Source organism: Tachyglossus aculeatus, chromosome X1 (assembly GCF_015852505.1).
Source record: "Tachyglossus aculeatus isolate mTacAcu1 chromosome X1, mTacAcu1.pri, whole genome shotgun sequence".
Classification (NCBI taxonomy): domain Eukaryota; kingdom Metazoa; phylum Chordata; class Mammalia; order Monotremata; family Tachyglossidae; genus Tachyglossus; species Tachyglossus aculeatus.
In genome coordinates this window covers 43,440,209-43,464,599 of record NC_052101.1, presented here as the reverse complement: position 1 = coordinate 43,464,599, position 24,391 = coordinate 43,440,209, and the positions used below count along the sequence as shown (strand labels likewise).

General features: G+C 45.8%; 1 protein-coding gene, 1 long non-coding RNA gene and 1 other non-coding gene across 4 annotated transcripts in view; 2 read left to right on the top strand and 1 right to left on the bottom strand.

The window, feature by feature from the left end:
- Positions 1–2,124: 2,124 nt before the first annotated feature.
- LOC119919804 lies at positions 2,125–11,886 on the top strand. The gene is made up of 6 exons (XR_005447723.1): positions 2,125–2,273; positions 4,176–4,318; positions 5,675–5,857; positions 7,102–7,214; positions 9,769–9,849; positions 10,927–11,886. It is a non-coding gene; the product is annotated as an uncharacterized LOC119919804 (long non-coding RNA).
- NR3C1 (nuclear receptor subfamily 3 group C member 1) overlaps positions 9,930–24,391 on the bottom strand; it is a 132,244-nt gene continuing 117,782 nt past the window's right edge. For both annotated transcript variants that reach the window (XM_038740504.1, XM_038740505.1), the window contains exons 7-9: positions 18,255–18,385; positions 14,620–14,777; positions 9,930–12,447 (exon numbers count right to left, since the gene is read on the bottom strand). In XM_038740504.1, the coding sequence (XP_038596432.1) occupies positions 12,295–12,447; positions 14,620–14,777; positions 18,255–18,385 (442 nt within the window). In that variant the 3' untranslated portion in view covers positions 9,930–12,294. The remainder of the gene's footprint in view (positions 12,448–14,619; positions 14,778–18,254; positions 18,386–24,391) is intronic.
- Positions 12,878–13,015, top strand: LOC119920119. The gene has a single exon (XR_005447884.1). It is a non-coding gene; the product is annotated as a small nucleolar RNA SNORA7 (small nucleolar RNA).

Here is a 24,391-nt window from a genome sequence, read left to right as displayed (position 1 = left end):
CTGCTTCGCTGAAACTTTCCCACGATTGTTCTGACCATGGAGCAGCTCGTCATATTCTTGGGTGACTCTGTCCACACCAGCTAATGTGCCCAAACAGACCCACGTGGCACCAATGCATGCTGTCCCATGTGGATTCCGGGTAAGCAGAGGTCCTTGAGCTCTTTGAGGGCAGGGATGTGTCTGTTTGGTCTCCCAAGTGCTTAGTACAGTGCTTTGCACACAGTAAGTGCTCAGTAAATATGATTGAATGACCGAGTGGGTTTGTCCCACCTCAGGACTACTATGTTATGTCCCGGTCTTCATTAAGCACAGGAACTTGGGTGGATGGAATTTACCCACAGCTTCCAAAGATTTGGGATGGATCCATGGGTGAGTGGTCATTACTGGGCCATGGACGCAAAGTTAGGGATGTAGAGTGTTAAACGATCTGCCTCTGATCTTGCAAACGGATGCTAAGGAAGACAACCACAAGCAACCTGGGCCACTCGGAGTCAGAATCCCGGACCATGCAGACTGGGTTTTGGCTACTCGTTAGACTTTTCTCTATGAGCACCACTGCAGGTGCTCAGGTCTGTTGATCTCTGCCCATCCCCACTTGGGCTTATGGTGTTTATAATTATGATGATAACTGCGGTATTTAAGTATTAACTGGTTGCCAAGCACTGTGCTAAGTGCTGGGTTAGGTACACTCAGATCTGATCAGATAGAGAAGCAGCATGGCTCAGTGGAAAGAGCACGGGCTTGAGAGTCAGAGGTCATTGGTTCGAATCCCAGCTCCACCACATGTCTGCTGTGTGACCTTGGGCAAGTCACTTAACTTCTCTAGCCTCAGTTCCCTGATCTGTAAAATGGGGATTAAGACTGTGAGCCCGACGTGGGACAAACTGATCACCTTGTAGCCCCCCCAGTGCTTAGAACAGTGCTTTGCACATAGGAAGTGCTTAACAAATGCCATCATCATTATTATTATTATTAGAAAAGGTCCCTGTCCCCTATGGGACTCATAGCCTGTGGGGGAGGGAGAACCTTAGAACAGTGCTTTGCACATAGTAAGCGCTTAACAAATACCATTTAAAAAAAAAACCCCCAAAACAGGTATTGAATCTCTATTTTACTGTGTCACAGAGAAGTCAAGTGACTTGCCCAAGGTCACCCTGCAGGCAAGAGGAAGAGGTGGGATAAGAACTCAGGTTTTCTGACTCCCAGGCCTGGGCTCTTTCCACTAGGCTATAGTGCTGCTTTTAGGCACCACCTCCATCCTTGGGGATTGCCTCCCAGGAAGATCCACTGGGTTCAAAGGCTAATAACTGGCCCAAGCATCGGCTCAGTCTCACAACTCCTCCCTCTAGACTGTAAACTCTTTGTGGGCAGGGATCAGGTTTACCAGCTTCACTGTATTGACCTCCCCCAAGCAGTTAGTATGGCCGTGGATATTCTCACTCTCAACTCCAGCTGGCTATCTTAATCACAGAGTTGGTTCTGCTAGCCTGTGTCCCTGGCTGTGTGCTTTTGTAGGACAGCTCTGGAGGGAGCCAATTAAGGAATGGGCAGTTGCCCTAAACTGCCCCCAAGCCTTTCTGGCTGGTATCGGGTTGACACCAGGTCAGTATCTGTTGATGAACTGATCTTTCAGAGAAAAACGCCCTGTGGGCTAAGATGCAGCTCAGGGCAGAGATGATCCTCGGGCAGACCAACTATCCTAGCTGGTGGGCCGCCAGCAGGGAGGTCCCACTCCCATCCCCAACCCTCCTCTGAGCCAGGACCTCAGCACCACCTCATCCCAAATGGCTGGGAGCATCTCCCATTACTGTCTCTATTACCTGCTGGACTTGGGCGCCTTGGGTCCTGGCAGCCAGAACAGGGGCAGTAGGAGGGTCAAAGGGGAAGGAAAGACACGAGTGCCCTGAGGCCTCAGCTGCCAATCATGATGACTCCCAGGCCATCAGAAAGCATGGGCATCCCACTTCCAAACCATCTGGACCACTCTACTTACTGAGCATCTGTCTTCAGGCAGTGAGGAGGGTCAAAGTGGGAGGAAAGACATGAGTACCCTGAGGCCTCAACTGCCAATCATGATGACTTTGCCTTGTTGTTTCAGAACAGAGATTGAGAGTATCATGCCTGGTGATACCTAATGAAACACTCTGATGCCTCACTGTGCAGTTCACCTTCTGGAGAGCCTCCAAGAGTCCTGGTCAGGGATTGGAGCCAGAACCTCCACACATGCTCATTATCTGCTGACCCCTGCCTCTGATCATGGGAGGTCTATCCAGGTAAGCAGAGCCAAAATGTGCCTCAGGCCCTGGCACATGAAATTAGCCCCATGTTATGGGCCCATTAGCCCATCTGGGTTAGGCCCAGTTCTGAGTCATTTCCCTCAGAAGCAGAAGGCATGGGCTGGCTTTTCCTTGGGCCTGGCTCAGTGCTGCTGCAATGATGATAATAATAATACTAATGATAATAATTGTGGTATTTATTATGAGCTATGTGCCAGGCACTGTATTAAGCACTGGGGTGGATATAAGCAAATCGGGATGGACACAGTCCCTGTCCCACACAGGGCTCCTTGTCTTGATCCCCATTTTACAGATGAAGTAAGTGAGGCACAGAGAAGTGACTTGCCCAAGGTCACACAGAAGACAAGTAACAGAGCCAGGATTAGAACCCATGACCTCCTGACTCCCGGGCCGTGCTCTATCCACTTTGCCATGCCGCTTATATAGTGTCCCCTGCTTGCATGGCTGTCCCCTGGGGGTACCACCTAGGACGCCATTGGACTCCTGGGTTATTGTTGACTGCGGCCACCAGCTTAACTTCCCAGCTGCAGGTGTGGGATTAGCTGACTGCAAGGAGCCTCATGCTACAATCCATGAAGTCCCTGTTATTCCAATAGAATTCCAGTAATTCAGACCATTCCTCCAGAACACTCTGCCTTCTAGACAGGCTTGGTGGTTATCCCAGTCCTGAGTCCCCAAAGCAGCCACACAGAGCGGGGCCACTTCTGCTTTCTGAGACTAAGCTTTTCTAGAATTGTGGTACTGGTTAATTGTGGCATTGGTTCCTAGGCAGGCACTATACTAAGCACTGGGGTAGGGACAAGATAATTCAGTTGGACACAATCCCTGTCCCATGTGGGGCTCACAGTCTTAATCCCCATTTTACAAATGAGGAAACTGAGGGACAGAGAAGTGAAGTGACTTGCCCCAGGTCACACTGCAGATTGGGGAAGCAGTGTGGCTCAGTGGAAAGAGCACAGGCTTTGGAGTCAGAGGTCATTGGTTCAAATCCCAGCTCTGCCACTTGTCAGCTGTGTGACTTTGGGCAAATCACTTAACTTCTCTGAGCATCAGTTCCCTCATCTGTAAAGTGGGGATTAAGACTGTGAGCCCCACGTGGGACAACCTGATCACCTTGTAAACTCCCCAGCGCTTAGAACAGTGCTTTGCACATAGTAAGCGCTTAATAAATGCCATTATTATTATATTATTATTATGAGTGGCAGTGCCAGAATTATAATCCTGGTCTTGACTCCCATGTTGTGCTCTTTCCACTAGGCCGTCCTGCTTCTAAAAGCAGCTCAGCTGGACACATTGGGCCACTGTGCACTCCCTGTGGCACTAGGGCCAAGGGAGGGTACGGACCGCCCCCTCTATGCCCCAGGGGAAGGATCTACGGGATGTTGTGGTGGTCCCCCACAGCCCTTCCTCTAGAAGCTTGATGCTCTGGCACCTGTCTGGCAGTGGGGAGGGGCATCACAGTAAACTCATAGGGCCAGGCCGAGATGGATCTTTTGACAGGATGAAAAGCTCCAACTGAAAAGTGCCCATTGGTTCCAGGCTCAAAGTGCACCTTCCTTTGGCCAAAACCAAGAGGCAGGGGTACGAAAGGTTGTGTGGCTGACTTCCCTGTCAACTACAGGCCAGTTGGCCAGCCAATCCCACAAGTCGAGGTCCCACCCCACCCCGGCCCATGAGGGTTGACTGTCGGGGGGCTCACTTTCTCCAACTCTAGACTGTAAGCTCATTGTTGGCAGGGAATGCACCTGTTCATTGTTATATTGCACTCTCCTAATCGCTTAGTACAGTGCTTTGCACACAGTAAGCTTTCAATAGATGCATTTGAATGACTCCAACTGCATTTATTCCACCAACTCTATTGTGTTGTTCTCTCCCTAGTGCTTAGTACAGGGCTCTGCTCACACTGTCTGCTCAGAAAATACAAGTGATGGACTGACTCATCATTCCACGGAGCCCGAGAGCAAATATGGATGTAGAATGGGCTCACACTGGAGTGCGCTTAGTACAGTGCTCTGCACACAGTAAGTGCTCATAAATGTGATTGAATGAATGAATGAATGAAGAACCCGGGTTCGGCTGAGAGATTTTTCCCCCTGCCCAAGCTCTCCAAGTCAAGGAGAGCTTTTGGGGAAACAGAAGGTGTGACTTCTTGCGTTGGCACTCCAGCAGTGACTAGAAAATACACCGCCAGCTGAGATCCCCACTAGATTGTATGCTTTAGGGCAGGAATGAGGCCTACTAACTCTTATTGTATTGTACTCTCCCTAATGCTTAGTGCAAGGCTCAGCACGCAGTAAGTTCTCAATGAATGCCACTGATGGATTCACACATCAAACCTTGTTTGTTTCTTCTTTCATGTCACTCCGGTTGTAACGAACTCCACTCGGCCTAGCACGTAACGGGTTGCAGAGCCTCCTGGGCCAGCGTAGGCAGGAAAGGACACCGGTGCCTTCCTCCCTCTGAAAGGAAAAGCCTTGACCCGTTTTCCAACAGAAATCACTTGTTCCTCCTTAGTATTGTGTGATGTGGGGATGTCCAAGGAACTTTTCTCAGGCTGCTAAGTGCAGGCCCTGGGACTTATTGCCAAGATTGACGGTGAGACATCCCCTCACGACCAATCCACTTTGTGGAGGCGGCACAGCAAGGCGGAAGCTGAAACTAAACATGGAGGTGTGAAGCGGTGACCTTCCAATCACCCCTCAAACTGTCGGTTAGCCAGGGATGGGGTGCATACAGACATCGAGACTTTAGTCTGGCCGACGGCCCCAAGCAGAACTATCGGTTCTGAAATAGCATCAGCGGCCTCTGCCTCATGGTCGTGCTGCACCTCTGGAGGCTGGAAGGTGTAGTCGCTCAGTCATATTTATTGTTTACTGCATGCAGAGCACTGTACTAATGGCTTGGCAGAATACAATACAACCATAAACACGGTCTGTGCCCACAAGAACTTAGTCTAGAGGGGGGAAATGGACATTAATGTAAATAAATTAGAGATATGGACATAAATGCTGTGGGGCTGGGCGGGAGATGAATAAAGGGAGAAAAGTCAGGGAGATGCAGAAGGGAGTGGGAAGAAGAAAGGAGGGCATAGGGAAGGCCTCTTGGAGGAGAGGCTGGGAGGTGGGCCTGAGGGCAACCGGGTTGTCACTGACCTGTCAAGACCTGGGCTCGATTTCTAATTGTCCTGTCTCTATCAAGGAAGGGAGAGTCCGTGGGTAGTCACAGGCCCGGTACTATGGTTGCCCCAGGGTTTAGGACATTTGTGTTTGTTGACAAGCACAATTTGATTGGGAGAAATGTCAAGTGTTTGCAATTGGTCAGTTTGACTTTTAGACCTCGGACGTGAGGCAATCTGTTGCTCATCTCTTTTTCTTAAGGTCTCCTGGGCAGGAGTTGGCATTTCTGCTTGGACTTTCACCTCCAGAAAAGGAGAAAATTTCCCTCAAACAGTCCCTTGGAGGGCTCTAATTTCACTGGGAAACCTCAGAAAAAAACAAGGAGTCCACAACTTCCTGCTATCCCTTTCCACAGGCCACACAGCCCAAATGGAAGGTGACCAAGTAAGTTTCAACAGTTGTTCTGGTCTTGCTTATTCATTTTGTCCACAATATCATTCTGGAGCTTTGTGCACCTTCTGTGAGTTGCTTGGCCGGTCAAATGTGCAGCCATTTTGCCTAAACCAAGGGCACAGCTGCAAGGTGTATAATGTGGTGGCTTGGCTATGCCCAGAGCTGGCTCTTGGCCCCTCAGGACCAGGATGGGCTAGAGCTGACTGGCGAAATAATATAATCACCTGGGGCAAACTTGGCAGTGACTAAAGCTCAGCAGCACCAGCGGTAGAGCAAATTTCCAGACTTCTCAGGATGCAAAGCTGCGGCTGGGCCCAGAGGCAGTCAGTCAATTGTATTTACTGAGCGCCTACTGTGTGCAGAACACTGTACTAAGCACTTGGAGGAATACAGTGTAACAATATAATAATAATTATGGTATTTGTTAAGCGCTTACTAAGTGTCAAGCACTGTTCTAAGCACTGGGGAAGATACAAGGTAATCAGGTCCCTGACCTACTTGGGGCTCACACTCTTAATCCCCATTTTACAGATGAGGTAACTAAGGCACAGAAAAGTTAAGTGACTTACCCAAGGTCACACAGCAGACAAGTGGCGGAACTGGGATTAGAACCCATGACCTCTGACTCCCAAGCCCATGATCTTGCCACTAGGCCTTACTGCTTCCCATGTAACAGACACATCTCTGCTCACAATGAGCTTGAAGTCTAACAATGAGCATCCTTGCTTACAGAGCAGGGGGCCATAAAGCCAAATGTGGCAAGCGGTGACTGAGTTTTGGTTTGTGCAGACACTGCTAGGCCAAGAATCCCTCGCTGACGCATCCCAGCTGGAATTTTGGACCCAGAGAGGTACAGGCCAGAAACTGGGACAGGGAATCAAGGCCTGTCAAGGGGGTGGGGGGGGACTCTCTGGTGTGGCCCACTGACACTGATGCAGGAAATTTGGATGGATCATCTTGTAGCAGGGAGGGCAAAGCTGAAAGGTTAAACTCTGTCCAAACAGAGAACTTCCTAGCTGGTGGGACTGTGTAGCTGGGACCAAGATCATCTCTGGAGTTGCTCTGGGTAGTTATTTGAGGAAAGAGGCCAAAGCCCTGGCTCGCTGTAGACCCAGGGAAAAGAGCTTATCTTGGGTTCTAGTCCCATTTTTTTTCCTCCTGCATCAATGGGGGAAGTTTTCTGACAAGACATGCCTGGGGCATGCCCTCTCAGTATAATCAATTCCTCCCCATAGGTGTGTGACATTTCAGGATTGAACCTCAGGAGACTCCCTCACCTTCGGCCCGTAGAAGAATGGGCACATCTGGACTATTTCCTGCGTTTGGATCTTTGTTCCTGCCGGAAAATGTGAGTTTTTAATAATGAGAATGTGAGTTTTTAATAATGAATGTTTTTTGGCCAGATCTGACATGGATAAGAAGCATTTTTATTTGTGTCTTCGCTATCTAAAATCATTCATACTGACCTGCGGCATTAAAGGCTCCTCTGGGAGCTTTGGTTTTAAAGTTAAGAATAGGATCTAAGTAGCATTAATTTGGTAGCGCCTAGTAAAGATTTCTCTTCTACTTTGTGACAGTGACTTAAAAGTGGGTTTGATATGGGAACTGCCATCCAACAGACCAGATGTAGGGAAGGAGCATGGGGGAACAGTGGAACCCTGGGGAAGCAAGAGTTAATGAAAAGCAAAGTCTCTTTTGCCCTCTTTACTTTTAGTATTTCATCTCTCTGGCTGCCTCCTCCAAGAGATGTTTCCACTAGCAAAACAGACATTTCTCAGAGCAAATATCTTCTCCCTTGCACCTGGCCAGGGACAGTGCTCTATCCCAAAAACAAAGGCATGAATGGGGTAAGGCCTCTAGTGTGCTTGGTAAATTATGTTTGAAAGGCGGGAGGTTGGGACTTAAATTATGCATTTTTTTTAATTATGCATTTTTTTTCCTATGGGAATCCCCTGGGGGTCCCATACTGAAAGCTTTCCCCTAAACTCCTTCTCCACTAAAACACCACTAACTCTGGAAAGGCATTTTAGATCTGAGGTGGACACACCTGTTTCAGCTTCGGGATGGGAGCATTGCAAAGCATTATGACTCGCTTAAATAAAAAAGCAGGTTTTTATTATGATTTCTGTCCAATAATTCGGCATTGCTGTAAATGACTAACATTTACTGCAAATTCTGTACAAATGTGTGGTTTGGTATTACCAGAACAACAAATTTAAATGAAAAATAAAAGTTAAACAGTTCCACACAAGATTTTACAGTCCAACATTTCACTGAGTAGGTGAAAAGACATTTTTACTACAGAGTTATTCGGCATGAATAAAAAACTACAACTTTTCTTTTTTAAACAGGAGTCACTGGTTTTAATTTTTTACATGGTTTTAAAATTACTGTGATAAAAAATAATGAAAAAGCTTTTTAATAATGCCATACACAGTATAATATAGATTTGTCCCCATTATATAGCTTTTGTTTAATATACAAAATAGAATATTGACACACTGGAATCTATACGTACTTAGCAAGTTATGCCAGGGGTGCGGGGACGGATAGTTTCAGACACACACAGCCTTGAATTAGGAAACAAAAGCCTTATTTCAAGCACTCATCAAGAGGCTCTATTCCTTTCCGGAAAACTTGGTTCTCATTATCATCACAGCAGTGTTTGCCAACCAGGGGCCAGACCCTGGGCGAAGTGATGACATTTGGAACCATTTAGCTTACCTTGTGATCCGCTTTGTAAAACTGTTTCAAAAGGACTAGGACTCCCCACCTCATTCCCTGTTCTGACATCTCTTCCCTCTTGCCCAGTCCTGGAGCTAGGCCCGGCTAGACAAGCCAACCCCACCACTCCTGGCCCCTGCGGGCAGAGCCCTTCAGGGCGACCAAGCACAACGGGAACCTACTTTGGGTTTCTGTGCGTTTTTTACTCCTGACCTCTGATCTATCGGTTCAGTAGGTGAACAATCCAACATCTGGAAGAGAGGGGGCAAACGACTGGTGTTGGAGGCCCAGGGTAGCCTGGGGCCGATCCCGTTGCTGGAAACTGCCATTGACCTTGGCACAATGTGGCAAATGCATGTGGGGGCTGTGACACTCGTGCCAGGAGGTGGCGATGGATTTATTCCCATGCTGCCCTGGCTTGGCCTGTAGAAAGGGGAAGAAAGGAGGGCAGTTTCTCAGGTGTTGATCAGATTGCTTTTGCACTGGGGATGCTCCCCCTCGGCTCCACGGGAAGGGACATCAGGGAGTTGGCCGATTGCCTCTGTGTCCCGAAGGTCAGAAATTTGGGAAGTCAGCCCTCACCTTCGGGTCAGCCTTCCTAGCCTCCGGCCCCACCTAGGCACCGCCTGGTGCTCTAAGCAGTTTCATGCAGCTCATTTCCCATATTCAGCATGCATTACATTTCCCCACTGGCTTGCCCCTCCCAAGTAAGAACTTGATGGTGGAGGGGGGGGGGGGGGGCGGTGGTCCAAATCTCCCAGCTTTACCCAGGAGCATTTCTGGGATGGCAAAACCGAATCCCCCAGAGATGGGGGCAAAGGTTGACTTCAAATACGTATGTTCTTGTGCAGTCCCTCACTGTGAGCCATAAGCATCTGCACAGAGCTACCAACCTCACACTTTCTGCCCCTGGCAACCACTGCAACAGGGCCTCACCCTAGCAAACAGCCTCAAGAGACATGTGGATTTTGAGACAAGTCCATGGGCTTACTGTAGGCTTAGTAAGGCCCATCTAAGTAAGGCCTTAGGCCTTAGGCCCATCCCTGTCTTTGCTCTCCTCTCACCCCAGCACTGCCTGAAAGGTTTGGCAGGCTGAGGTTGCTGGGATGAAAAGAAGTGACACATTCCATTTCCAATTGTGTAACATTCCCTAAAAGAGAAATAATTTACATTTCTAGAGCCTCTTGGGAGAAACGGAGTCCCACTGGTCTTTGAACAGTACCTCCTTTTCAAGCCCGGAAGAATCATCTCCCCTTCAGGTGAGTTACCAGCAGCTACTTAAAAAATACTTTGACATTCATCTTAGGCACTCTGCAATGAACATACCCTTCAGAGATCATTCAAAATGATTACAATGATTACATTTTTTTTATTAAACATGATCGTTTCTCCAAGCTCCTGAAGATAACATTTTATGAGAATAGCATTCAAATAGATGCCGCAAAAACACAGCCTCCACGCCCCTTTTCTTGGAAATGAGCTCTCTGCGGTATGCCAGAAAGGAATTAGTGTATTGTGATGACCTATGGGAAAAAAAAGGATGTGCCGTATTTACATATTGCTGGTACCTGTATGCTTTATTTATTGCCAAACTTCTCAAGCTGTTTGTTTTTGCTCTGCTGTATGGTGAGGGACCCCAGGGTCCAGACGGTGCCCGCAACCTTGTGCTTGGCTCTCCGCTCTCCAGTTAGGGGCCCAGATGCAGACCCTCCCACTGCATTGGGGTTGGTGGGGGGGGGGGACCAGAACCCTGCAACTGCAGCCAGGCCCAGCCTATATCGCCACACCTTTTTTCACACTCTCTCTAGAATGCTCGCTTTGTTTCCAGGATCAACGCTCACACAAACCAAAAAATCTTTGCCTCTCGCTGCCCTTCCACATTTCTTTGACCCCCTACAAAAAATATATAGCATGTGTCATGATAAAACAATTTCACCTAAAAATCATTCTTATTATACACTATACAAGCTATTTTACAATCATTTTAATAAATTGCATTTAAAGCTGCAGTAGCCCTTCCCTTTTCTTCCTAGATTAGTGAATATACCAATATGATATATATCTGAAACTAGAACTAAATATAAAAATATATTAGAAGTTTCATATTTTAATATTATTTAGATGATTTGTTTTTCAGTTTCTATTACACACAATTTGGCCACTGAGTAGAAATCAAATTTAGAGTGGCTTTAGTAAATATGTATGTTTTGACTTGACAGAAAGGTCATAAGGTGCACACAGAAAGGGCTACTACAGCTTCTAAATTGTTTAAAATAGAATTATCAACGGTGACAAGGAGAAATTCACAAGACTTATGGTAATTATATGGCACACAGAGTAATCGATGAGAAGATGGAGCCTCACAAAGACAAGAAGTCGGACACAATTCCAAACCACAAACTCAGTAGCTGAACTTCCCTGGACTCCAGGAAAGATGAACTGATCAGTGACAGATGGGAATGTGAAAATGGGCGTCTAACCACGGGTACACCTTTCCAGCCAGTGACCTTGAGGACGGAGTCGGGACCTGCTTTATCGCCCGCGCCAACCGCGGGGGAGGGAGGATTAGCAAGAGGAAATGGCATTTGAAGTCACACCCACAAGTGCCAGGGGCGAGCAGGACCCTTCCAACTGGATCCCTGCCTGGGCACCTTTAAGGATGGAGTAAGACTGAAGTTCTCTGCTTGAAAGCATAACTCAGTTGAAGTCATGCTGGACATTCTCAACTGGAACGCTCTTCCTCATCACCCGGCTCAAGGCTGGCCTTGGTACAGCTGGGGCATTAAGTGCTTGCTCGTCCTTTGAAGAGATTCACCACCAACAAGGCTACTTACTGAGCGTCCGCTCGGGGCTTGGCTGCGGCTCTGGGCTCCAGAGACCAGGTGGGATGGTTCCATTGCACAGACCTGTATATTCAGTGTGTTGATGCCGATATATACAAAATGGGACTTTTCGGTCAAGAGTTAATAGGCGGAGACTGGCAAAGTCTCCCGAAAGGTTAAATGGCTGTGGTTTTGCCTGCCGGCCCAAAGCCATCACGGTAGAAGCACCGACCCATTTTCACACACGGGATACGTTGAGATTCATGTTTAGAGTTCCTTCCGGAGAGCTAGGAGCTAGCTGCCCACCTTAAAAAGAAACAGCTGTACAACAGGCAACTTGAATACAAAAAATGATGTAAGAAAAAAAATGACCAAGCCAGTTCACGGTATAGAAAGGTAAAGGAAATTGCTAAAACCAGACACTAATAGCTATAAAAGGCACAACTTCCCTTTTCTGATATACACTTGTAAACTTTTTTTTCTTTTTCAGGTTACATGCATAAATCAAAACACTATCTCAACTATACAGGGGGAGAAAAAAACCACGACCAAAAAAAAAAAACTTTCTAGAAAATGTTCTCCAGCTGCTATCGAGCAGAAGGTTCAACACTCAGAGCCGGGGTTCTGTGGGCAGGCCTGGGGGCCAGGCCAATTCCCAGGACTTTCCTCCCCTCCGGCCTCCCCCCCACTCCCTGCCAATCACCGAGAAGTGATCAATCGACGGCTGTTACAGCCCGGATCTTGGCCCTCTATAAACCACGTGTAGTGCATAATTACAAAAGAAACACCGTTGCGAGGACAGAAATGAGCGAATCTATTCGTTTGTACAATAAAAGCTATAAATTCAACTTTCTTTAAGGCAACCTTTTCATATTAAGGCAGTCACTTCTGATGAAATAAGAGTTTTTTTATGTTTCCGTTAGAATATTTTGGTATCTGATTGCTGATGATTTCGGCTAACATCTCCGGGAACTCAATGCTCATGGATTTATCCAAAAAGGTTTGGAAGCAATAGCTTAGGAGATTTTCAACTACCTGCAAAGAGAGGTAAACAGTGGTTAATCTTAACATTACCTGTCCAAGAGACCAATCCCGATGTGCTTTATCCTACCTTAAAAAATCTGCACCTCACAACCTCTCCTGGCTGGTGGCAGAGGCCCCACTAACCAAGGAAGGCTCCTAGGCAGAATCTCTCAATGTTTAAATGAAGCAGCATTTCCACTTGTTTGGAGAGGTAGACTTGGCAAGCAGGGTGACTTAGTGGATACAGTACAGGCCTGAGAGTCAAAGGGTGCTGGGTTCTAATCCCAGCCCTGCCACTTGTCGGGTGACTCTGGGCATGTCACTTCTTTGGGCCTCAGTTACCTCATCTGTAGAATGGGGATTAAAACTCTTGAGCCCCATGTGGGACATGGAACATGGACTGTGTGTCCATGTAATTAGCCTGTACTTAACTTCAGCACTTCCCCTCTCAGGGTCACACCTGGAGAGTTTCCAGTATTCTACCAGTCTCAATTCTAGGAGGAAGAGTCAGGTAGAGGCCTACCCATTCCATTCCTAGTTCAGGCAGTGGCTAGCGAGTGGAAGGCAATTTGCTACAAGTCAAAACTCTCCTGTACTGGGCAGCAGCAGCATGGAACAGAGTCAAGGGCGGAGACTCAAGTTAACTGTGCGGAAGGAGGCAATGGTAAACTGCTTCCTTAGTTTGGCCAAGAAAAGTCTATGGATCCACTACCAGAACGACTGCAGATGGAGGCGCGGAATTCCGGGAGAGATGTTTCCATGGCGTCTCAGTGGGTCGGAAACAACTCAACAGCATAAGACAAGACAAAACCTCAGCACTTAGTACAGTGCCTGGCACATAGTAATTACTTAACAAATACCTCTCCAAATAATAAAATAAAACAATAATAATGAAATAAAAAAGAGGAGGCATTCAACATTCACAAGGAATGGTAGTAGGAAGAATGTACTAATGTGACAGGCCTAATTGGAAGATTAAAAATAAGATGGAAAGAGCTCACAATCCTGCACTGTTCTTAGAGTTTGTAGTCAAATATCCTGCCTCTAATTGTCCCTGTTAGACTGCTGACTTCCTACAGGCAGAGACTGTGCTTCATCCAAGGCTTAGTATAAGTATATACTTAGTATATACTTAGTACCAAGGGCTTAGTATAGTGCTCTGCACATAGTAAGTGCTCAATAAATACCACTGACATTGATACATGCCCTCAGTTTAGTCAATTTATAATGGAATTTTTTTGCATTTTTTGAGTTTTACGGGGCAATGACTCATGGCCTAGTGGAAAGAGGATGTGCCTGGGAGTCAGAGGACAGGGGTTCTAATCCCAGCTCCACCACGGGACTGCTGGGGGACCTGGTTCTAGGCCTCAGTTACCTCATCTGTAAAATGGGGATTAAGACTGTGAGCTCCAGTGTTTAGTACAGTAAGCACTTAGCACATAGTAAGCACTTCAGAAATAAAATAATAATTATTATTATGTGGGAAGGGGACTGTGTTCAACCTCATAACCTTGTATGTACCCCAGTGCTTATAACAGTACTCGGCACATAGTTAGTGCTTAAATACCACTATTATTATCATTAATACTGCTTGTAGGCATTGATTGTATGAGGGTAATATGTTAAATGAAAGATGATTCCTAACGTAACTGTATCCCACCACTGGAAGTGTTGAAAACACATATGCAGCATAGACGAACAGCGTGGCTCAATGGAAAAAGCCTGAGCTTGGGAGTCAGAGGTCATGGGTTCTAATCCAAGCTGTGCCACTTGTCAGCTGTGTGACTTTGGGCAAGTCACTTAACTTCTCTGGGCCTCAGTTACCTCATCTGTAAAATGGGGATTAAGACTGTGAGCCTCATGTGGGACAACCTTATTACCTTGTATCCCCCCCAGCACTTAGAACAGTGCTTGGCACATAGTAAGCGCTTAACAAAAGCCATCATCATTATTATTATTATATGCACAAATACATACCCATCAAAATAAATGTGGAAATGTGCCAAAACAGCAGAAACCTCAGCTCTGAAGATACACTGTAATGATGGCTTAACTGTGAATGCCCTTGGGGAAGGAAGAGGGTCTCCCCAACTCTCTGTCCTCTACATTAGCTGGCCCAACAGGTGGCCTGTTCTCCAGTCCCCCAGCCACTTCCGCGGTCTTAGAATTGTGTCTTAAACTTACATCGTGCATGGAGTCCAAAAGTTTTGTCAGTTGATAGAATCGCTGCCAGTTCTGACTGGAGTTCCCCTCTCTCTTGACGATGGCCTTTCCCAGCTCTTTGATGTAAGTCATGCGGATTTCGTCAAAGAGGGCCTGGCTCTTCAAGCCTTCCTTGGGTACTGAAAGAATGGATGGAATTTAAGTTAATTTTGCTTGCTGAAGTCAGACACACACAGGTGCACTCTACCTGAGGGAAACAATTGACGGTAAGACTTCGGTTTATTCGTGCGGGTGGGTGTTGGGCTCGCTAGCTGCTCTGGGGAATTGGGGCTCCTCAGTTCCTGGGGTGGCCGCTACCACTGCTGGAGAATGACCCCTGTGGAGGAGCATCGGGTTTCACGGAATGGCCCCTGTTCTCCCCTTTCTTCCTCCTCCCCACCACCTGCCAAGAGCAGAGGTGGGGAGAAGCCTGCCCTGCCAACCATCAGAACAATGGGCTGGATGTGTCAACGGGCCTTGGAACATCTTTTCTGTAGTGGTGGACTGAATGTTTATGTCAGCACTGGCGTTCTTTACTCACTAAGCCTGCCGCTGCTATTTCTTGCCCATGCCTTTCTTCAGTGCTTAGTACAGTAAGTTTACTATGCACAAAGCAAGCACTTTGAGTAATAAAGGGACATTTACGAAAATATAATTCCAACAATGTTGCTGTGTGAAACCAAAGGCATTGCTATTGCCGCAATCAATACACCCCACAAAGGAGAGTGAGCCCAAGTCACACCGATCCAGACCAAATGGTCCAACCAGTTCAGCACTGCATCTCTAACGGCGGCCACAATCAGAGGCCCAGAGCCCGCAAAGGGGAATGGGGAGAAGACCTAAAAGAGATTAAACAATCTGATTCAATTTCTCTCAAGAGAGATGTTTCTGCAGCTCGAGTTCACCGCCATTGTGATAGACTGGCCCTGAAACACTAAAATCACCAGCAAAGTGACCACAATTCAGAAGGGAACAGAGGTTTTTTATAAGCAGAAGACTGGCCTGCCTCCCTGGCTGCCGCCACCTCCTTCTCTACCGGTAGCTCAAATGCCCGGACCTGGGAGGCCTTGGGGTAGGGCGGCGCATGTTTTTCCGGGAAAGGATTTGAACCGAAGATTCGGGGGCCCCTACAGGAGTTGGGGCACAGGCCCCACCCTGTCCTGGCTCTTCCGCCCTTTCCACAGTGGCTGCCACTCACAGAAAATGCCAAGATTTGGAGCGGCAAAGTTAGAGACCCTATGTATTCTGATCAAAAGACTGTTTGTCCTAATTTCAGCGCTGGGAAGAGAAAGGCCGTATTGGGGCCTCTGCCAGGACACTGAGGTGAACAACTCATAGCAGAGTTATGTAAGTCCGAATTCTGTTGGGCAACGAGAGTTGGAATATGCTTCTACTGTATTTAGTGCTTCAGCTAAGCAAATAGATGAGCTCACTAGGATAGTCAACAGTTTCTAGACTGTCTAGTTTTAAAAGTCCATGACCACCAGCCTTCTATTTACCGACATAATGGGACATATTTTTGCTAAATTTATATCAGTATTGCTGCCCACAGATGCAACAGGGTACAATACTCCCTTCCTCATAGCATATATATCTATCTATTTATATAGATAGATATATATATCTGTTATTTATCTATTTATTTATATTAATGTCTGTCACCCCGTCTAGACTATGAGCTCGTTGTGGGCAGGGAATGTTTCTGATGTTATATTGCACTCTCCCAAATGCTTAGAACAGTGCTTTTGCACACAGTAAGTGCTCAATAAATACAATTAAATGAATGAATGAGTGAATACATGGATATGAATTAGAGCTCGAAGATGAAAACTACTTGTGAGCAACACCATCCATGGTATTGATTGACACATAAGGCACTTACTATTCAAGGAGTGTTCAGTGTTATGGGAAGTGAGAAGGTGGGCATGTACATTTGAAAAAAAAACAAACCCGGATCATCAGAAACATGATGAACATGTACCCTCTCACTTATGGGCAAAAGTGGTAAGAAAGCAGAGGTGAATGCTGTGACTGGGAGAGAAGGGTCTTGAAGGAGGGATGTGGTTGGGGAAGCACAGTGGGGACGACAAGAAGGGGTGATCACTTAACCTGTGGTTTGACTTTGGGGAGTTAAGGGGAAGGATGACTTCAGTAGTGAGGTGTTATGGATTTGTGCTAGGAGAGTGGCTCTAGATGGGTTGGTCAAATATCACAAAAAAATAACTGGCAGGACATGATAGCAGAGAGGATATAGGGAAGAGCGCCCAAGAGAGTAGGAATAAATGGGAGATGAAGGTCAAAAATGGCCCCAACGTAGTAAAGCATAGGGAGGGTCAGAGAGGATAGTGGTAACTGTCACCAGTAATGGGAAAATCAGAAAGGTGAGGGGCCCAGGTAGAAAACTGGTGGTGACCTGGGGTAAATGACTGAATCTTGAGAGATCAGGGTATGAGATGGAGTTCAGAAGATGCGATGGGTGGATCTGATTTAACCAAGAAACATTTTGAAATTGCACCAAACCAACAGGATTAGCATGCTATGTTGTGAGGAGTCATTTTAGGGACTGTCTCTATATGTTGCCAACTTGTACTTCCCAAGCGCTTAGTACAGTGCTCTGCACACAGTAAGCGCTCAATAAATACAATTGATTGATTGATTGTGAGGTTCAAAAGTACTGCCAGCTCCCAGAAGAACCTGGGCTCTCATTTTACAGATGAGCCCATTGTGTGTGGGCTGGAGGGAAGTAGAAGACAAATATTCCTAATCAACAAATGGTAAATGATATTTGATGTTTATGATCAGTCCTCTACTCATTCAATCACATTTACTGAGCACTTTATGTGTGCAAAGCACTGTACTAAGCACCTGGGAGAGTACAATATATCAAGAAACAGACACATTCCCTCCCAATAACGAGTTCTAGATAAACTCATTGTGGGCAGGGAATGTGATACTACCAATTCTGTTATATTGTACCCTCCCAAGCACTTAGTACAGTGCTCTACACATAGAAAGCACTCAAAAAATACAATTGAATGACCATGTCTTATTCCTCCCTTTTTCTCTTCTCCAGGGCTCTCCCCTAAAGCTCCCTTGGAAATTCTAACATCTGTGCTGACTGGGCAGACTCTTGTTGAAAAAATGTGCTTGAAGATTTTTCTTGGCATCCCTCCACATACAAATTAAACTCCTATCAACATTTCCCCAGTCTTTGAATGGGTCATTGGTACGCAGAGTTGGCTGGGATGTAGCATTGACAAGTCAGAGATAGCTTCTCTGGAAAAAAGACTTCACATCAGGTTAGATGTGAAAGGCCACCTTTCATAATGGTCCAATAGCTCACAGACACACTCCACTTTGTAACTAGAAAAAAAAAAAGTTTTACCCAGAATTCATTTACAACTATAAAAATGGATAAGAAAAGGGCACTTGTGTTAACTGTGGATATTATTATTAGGGCATTTTAACTAAATTATCATTTTCTTCTCTTACCATTACTATAGAGTGATGCAGACGTACTACTTTTTTTTTTTACACTCTAGAATTTTTCAGGAGAGAACTGGTGCTTAGCTTTAGAAATACATTTCCTTCAGCTAAACAATTAAAATTTTGCCTACCTGTAGAGAGAAGCAGCAAGGTTTTCATGCAGAGATACTCTTCGTATGAAACCTGGAGCCGTTGAAGTTCAGTGGACACCAGAAGCATGTGCTTACATTGGTCATACATGCAGGGTAAATTCATTCTCTGCCTGTGAAATGCGGACGACACTCTGGGTTACAGGGAATGGAACAAGGTCAAATCCAACCAAAATGGTCTTACTCAAGAAATCCAGGAGGAAGAACCAAGAAACATATCGTCAGAGTCTACTTGATTTTGGAAATGGGGGTTAAAATTTTTTGAATAATAATAGTAATGATAGTATTTGTTAAGCACTTACTATGTGCCAAGCACTGTTCTAAGTGCTGGGGCGGGGGGATACAAAGCGATCAGGTTATCCCACGTGGGGCTCACAGTCTTAATCCCCATTTTACAGATGTGGAATTGAGGCAAAGAGAAGTTAAGTGATTTGCCCAAAGTCACACAGCTGACAAGTGATGGACCTGGGATTAGAACCCATGACCTCTGACTCCCAAGCCCATGCTCTTTCCAGAATGTGAGTCCTTAGTTAAAATTTTAAAAATAAAACTCAAGTTGAAAGCAGATTAGCACAATACAAGCCCTTCAGGTTCCCATGTTGAATGGTGTTAACAGCTAATGGCTGCTATACTTTCTAGTCAGATTTCAGGCTCCGTGCAAGCGGAAAATGTATCCGGAGATTATAATGTAAGTGGTGTTTACTATTTTGGAAATACTTGACCAGTAGCTGAACAAAGTGATTGGGCAGGAAATTTCTGGGGATTTTGATTGGTCCATGACTATTTGATAATCCAGTGCTGTTTTGTTTTGTTGTCTGTCCTCCCCTCCTAGACTGTGAGCCCGTTGTTGGGTAGGGACCGTCTCTATATGTTGCCGACTTGTACTTTCCAAGCGCCTAGTACAGTGCTCTGCACACAGTAAGCGCTTAATAAATACAATTGAATGAATGAATGAAGTAACACACTACAGAAACCACAGAAGAAAGCTCAACCCAACTAATATGTAAGCAAACAGGTCCTGGAGAGACAAAATGTAATCACTTTAAGAATTCTTTTGGAACCTTCTGTATTCTGAATAAGGCTGTTTTAGGCTACATAAACATACTTCTGTCCCAACTCTACATTTGACAGCCTTGCTTCCTTATGCATTCCTGGCACAAAAAAGTACTAGGTTTGATATCAGGTCCCACCTTCTCTGATGCCCTCCATTCAGTCTCATCATTTATATTTCACTGGTAACTGGCTGGTGGACCATGGCAATAAGATTCACCCTCAAATGGAGTCTCTGGGTGTACACTGATGGCTGAAGTGACAACCCCCTCCCCCCCGCTCACTCCTCACTCCCACCTTGAAGAAATTCAATTCTGCCCAAACTGGAGCTCAGCTTGCAAAGATCATTAATAAAGTGGTTGTGATCTGAAGGAGATGAGTGCATTTTGCTTCATTAAAGAGATTACTTTGCACTTCTTAAATAACCACCTCCTGCCTGAGGAAAGGGCAGTAATTCCCAATGGCATTTCTTGGGACCGTCAAAACATATTAGGGTTTTTAAAATCGCTTAATTTAAAACACCATCCATTTCTTTCCATTGTAGCTTTTTCTCAACCACTTAAAATTCTTCAAAACTCTACAGGACACAGGAATAAAACCTGAATATGCATTTCATCACACTCCAAAAATCATCCCATTTCTCAGCTCCACACAGTCATTCATTCAATCCTATTTATTGAGCGCTTACTGTGTGCAGAGCACTGTACTAAGCACTTGGGAAGTACAAATTGGCAACATATAGAGACGGTCCCTACCCAACAACGGGCTCACAGTCTAGAAGGGGGAGACAGACAAAAGAACAAACAAACCCAAAACAAGTAGGTGAATCCTGAAATGCCCATTTAGGAGAAAAGCTAGAACTCAGAAAAAACCCCAATAAACACAAATCTCATATATCTCTTTCAGGAAGATGACAAACAATTCAGGAAGTGTGTGAATCTAAAAATGTGTTTACAAGAAATGACTGCAGCCAGTAAAAGTTTGCATCTCTACTTATTAAAAACCAGTCTGGATCAAAGTGGACTAACACTTTTGTTATTTCATAATGAACATATCTTAGTGGAGTCAATCACTTTGCAGGATAATTTCTTTTAAAGCTTATTAGGGGGTTTATTTCCTGTTCAGTGTTTTCTGTATAACCTGGAAACCAGGATAATCCTGAAGATTATATATCAAGCATGCGCATAAAGAATGTATTGCTTTAAATACTACTCTTAGATTTCTTTAGCAAAAAAAATAAAAGAAAAAGAATTGACAAGACTAAGTCATTTTTTTTTGAGTACAGAAGGTCCAGGGACGTCTAGGGAGAAGCAGCATGGTGTAATGGATAGAGCACGGGCCTGGGAATCAGAAGGTCATGGGTTCTGATCCCAGTTCTGCCACTTGTTTGCTGTGACCTTGGGCAAGCCACTTCACTTCTCCGTGCCTCTGTAAAATGGGGATTGACACTGTGAGCCCCACGTGGGATAAGGACTGTGTCTAAGCTGATTTATACTTGTATCCACCCCAGTGCTTAGTACAAGTGCCTGGCACATAGTAAGCGCTTAAATACTGTTATTATTATTATTATTAAGAGATGAGGGGGACAAAGCCATTGAGGCAGTTTAAAGTCCTCCTCTAAGATCTGGGAGGAAGGAAACACTTGGGCCAAGGTCACCACACCGCTTCCCCTATTCTGGGAAGGATTTGATTGCTACCCCTCCCCCCACCAGCTCTCAAAAAAATCTCACAGTTTAGGGTTTTCCACCTAGCGTGAATGACACTGGTAAATGGCAGCCTCAGCTAGGCAAATCACTAAAGGATCTCAAAATGGTGGCAGCTACCTCATGGACGGTTCTGAGACGAGCTCCCAGGCCTCGGTAGAGTCCCAGATGGAATTAAGTCCAGCTTGAACAGCCTTCCCTGGTGGGATGTGCTCATGGCCTAGGGTGATGTCCACTAATTTTTGTGGGTGTTGTATCATGAAGGCCAAATGACTGGGAATTCGGGCTTCAGAATTTGGAAAATGGAACACTCTTCCTAGTTCTGCACCCATGTGCTTAGGGTTGGAGTCAAATGGGTGGCTGGCTCCTGCCCGAGACTTCCCATGATAGCTGGCTCTAACTAGGGTGGGAACACATGCCTCAACTCTAGGACTGGGGACAAAGGGAGACAAGTCCTGTTGCAAAAGATGGGCTACAGCAAGCCAGTTTCCTGCAGCACCTGCTTCTCTAAGAAACTACTATGGGTATATTGTGGATAGGCAAGCTTTATAAACAGAAGGACTGAGTGTCTGCCTCTGAGCCCCAGGGAGTGCCGTAATTACTCCCGCTTGCTCCATAAAATCCGTAACATTGGATGATTAACTGATTAGGTCCCACCCTGAGAAATCCCCCATCAGGGGAAGGAGTTCAGATGCACAGGTTAAGGAAGCCCCTTAGCACTTTTCCAAGGGGTGGTGACAGTGAAAGTGTCACTTTGAAGGGTCAGTCAGTCAGTCAATCATACTTATTGAGCACTTACTGGGTGCAGAGCACTGTACTAAGTGCTTGGGAGGGTACAACACAACAATTTAACTGACACATTTCTTGCCCACAACAAGCCTACAGCCTAGAGGAGCCCATACCTTGGCTATAATAATAATAATAACAATAATGATGGCATTTGTTAAGCGCTTACTTTGTGCAAAGCACTGTTCTCAGCACTGGGGGGATACAAGGTGATCACATTACCCCATGTGGGGCTCACAGTCTTAATCCCCATTTTACAGATGAGGTAACTGAGGCTCAGAGAAGTTAAGTGACTTGCCCAAGGTCACAGAGCAGACATGTGGGGGAGCCGGGACTATGGACTATGCCACTCCATTCATGAAGTCTGACATAAACCAAGGAACAGATTTCATAGTATTGGATACTCTGGCAAGGAGGAGGGTCTTTGGGGTGGAAGCAGGGGACTGATTGGTGATATGGAGAGTCTGGGTGCAGTGAGGTCAGGCAGCCCTGTCTGTTGGCTCAAGGAGGGGTATCCTCCCTTCAGTGTGGGCAGTTCCTGCCAGGGACCTGCCATGACAGAGCAAAGCCACCCCTCAATGGATCCCTGCCAGGTCACAGGGCTGCTGGACTGACACAGACTGACGGTGCCCCAGCAGGAGAGAAAGTCAAGGTTCAACTTTTGAGAACTTAAAAATTGAGAACTTCGGATTGTTATTAGTTCCAATTTTGGATCAGTAACATCAGAAAGAGTATGCAAGGTGTAAACCAGAACTGGGTAAACTCTCTCAGCTTGGGGAAGAAATCAGAAGGAATTAAACTGAGCCAAGCAGGCCAAAAGCATTTTGAGCAGAAACAACTCAAAGCCGCATTTTGAAAATCAATTTTAGAAACTCAAATAAATGATCATAGGGAATACACCATCACATCACTCGGGACCCAAACACTTGTTTAGTCCAAGACTGTGAACAAGGGACCTTGGAGAGTTTGCCAAATTTCATTTTAAGAAATATACATTAGGCCAAGCTTCAATTTTAATTCACGGTTGGCTTTTGACATTTTTCCCATAAGATTAAAAAGACAAACAGGCCTGTGCTTGTCTTCTCACATAAACCCAATGAAATGCCCCAAATGACTAAAAATGAGTAATGCAATAATTTGGCAATTTTTCTTTTGATGTTGGTTCAAATGGAAAATAATTTTAATTTTGTGATATTCATGGATTCAATACACTGGTGAGCTATATACACTGGATTCAATACACTGGTGAATGGTAATGTAACTGACTTCAACTTTATCAACATTTTCTAAACCTGAAAGCTATTCATGCACTATTGGATCCTTGTTTCCACACCACTCTCTTGTCCAAGTGGAGTTGACACTCGTTAACTAAACTGTTTTACCCACCCGCCTAAATCGAACCCAAAGATGACGATGATGGGCAAACCACCACCCTGCTCCCACACCCCTTTACTAAAGGCCCAGATAGAAATAAACTATCACAAGGTTGAAAGGAAAGAAGAGATCCTGAACCAGGACTAGCATGAGGGTAAGTCTATCAGGGCGACGATCTCAACAGTTAGGCCTCAGGGGGACAACCCTATCCATCAAGCGCTTAGTACAGTGCTCTGCACACAGTAAGCGCTCAATAAATATGACAATGAATCAAAAGGCAGAACTGGCTGGTGTGGCATCACCTGGGCCCCACAACCAATAGGCACAATCACTCATCTATCCCATTACTGCATCAGCCTCTTTTGCTGACCCCCCAACCTCCTGTCTCTCCCAACTACAGTCCATACTTCACTCCTCTGCCTGGATCATCTTCCTACAAAAATGTTCAGGACATGTCACCCCCATTCTCAAAAATCTCCAGTGGCTGCCCATCCACCTTCATATCAAACAAAAACTCCTCACCATTGGCTTTAAAGCCGTCCATCACCTAGCACCCTCCTACCTCACCTCAATTCTCTCCTTCTACAACCCAGCCTGCATATTTAGCTCCTCTAGTGCTAACTTTCTCACTGTGTCCCAATCTGGCCTGTCACGCTGCCAGCCCCTGGCACACATCCTCGCTCTGACAACACCCTCCCTCCTCAAATCCAACAGACCATTACTCTCCCTCCCTCCCCCTGCCTCCGCTGCTCAAAGCCTTATTGAAGCCACATTTCCTCCAAGAGGCCTTCCCAGATTAAGTCCCGCTTTTCCTCATCTCCCACTCCCCTTCTGTGTCGCCCTGATTTACTCCCTTTGCTCTCCCTTCATCAAACCAGCCTCACAGCACGTAAGTATATACGTGTAATTTAATTTTTTGTGTATTGATGTCCATCCCCACCTCCCTCTAGGGAATGTAACTGTTTACTGTTGTATTGTACTTTCCCAAGCACTGAGTACAGTGTTCCGCACAAAGTAAGCGCTTAAAAAATACAGTTGAATGAATAAATGAATGGGGTTCGACAAGTTGGGGAGTGGTGCAAAGGCAGAGCTACTACCTGGGCATTTTTACCCTACCCCTTTGATTCTCTCACCCTCAAAGGGCCCAGGGCCTTATGCTTCCTCTGAGCAAGGTTTGACCTCCCCTTGCCTCGCTTCACCTCACCT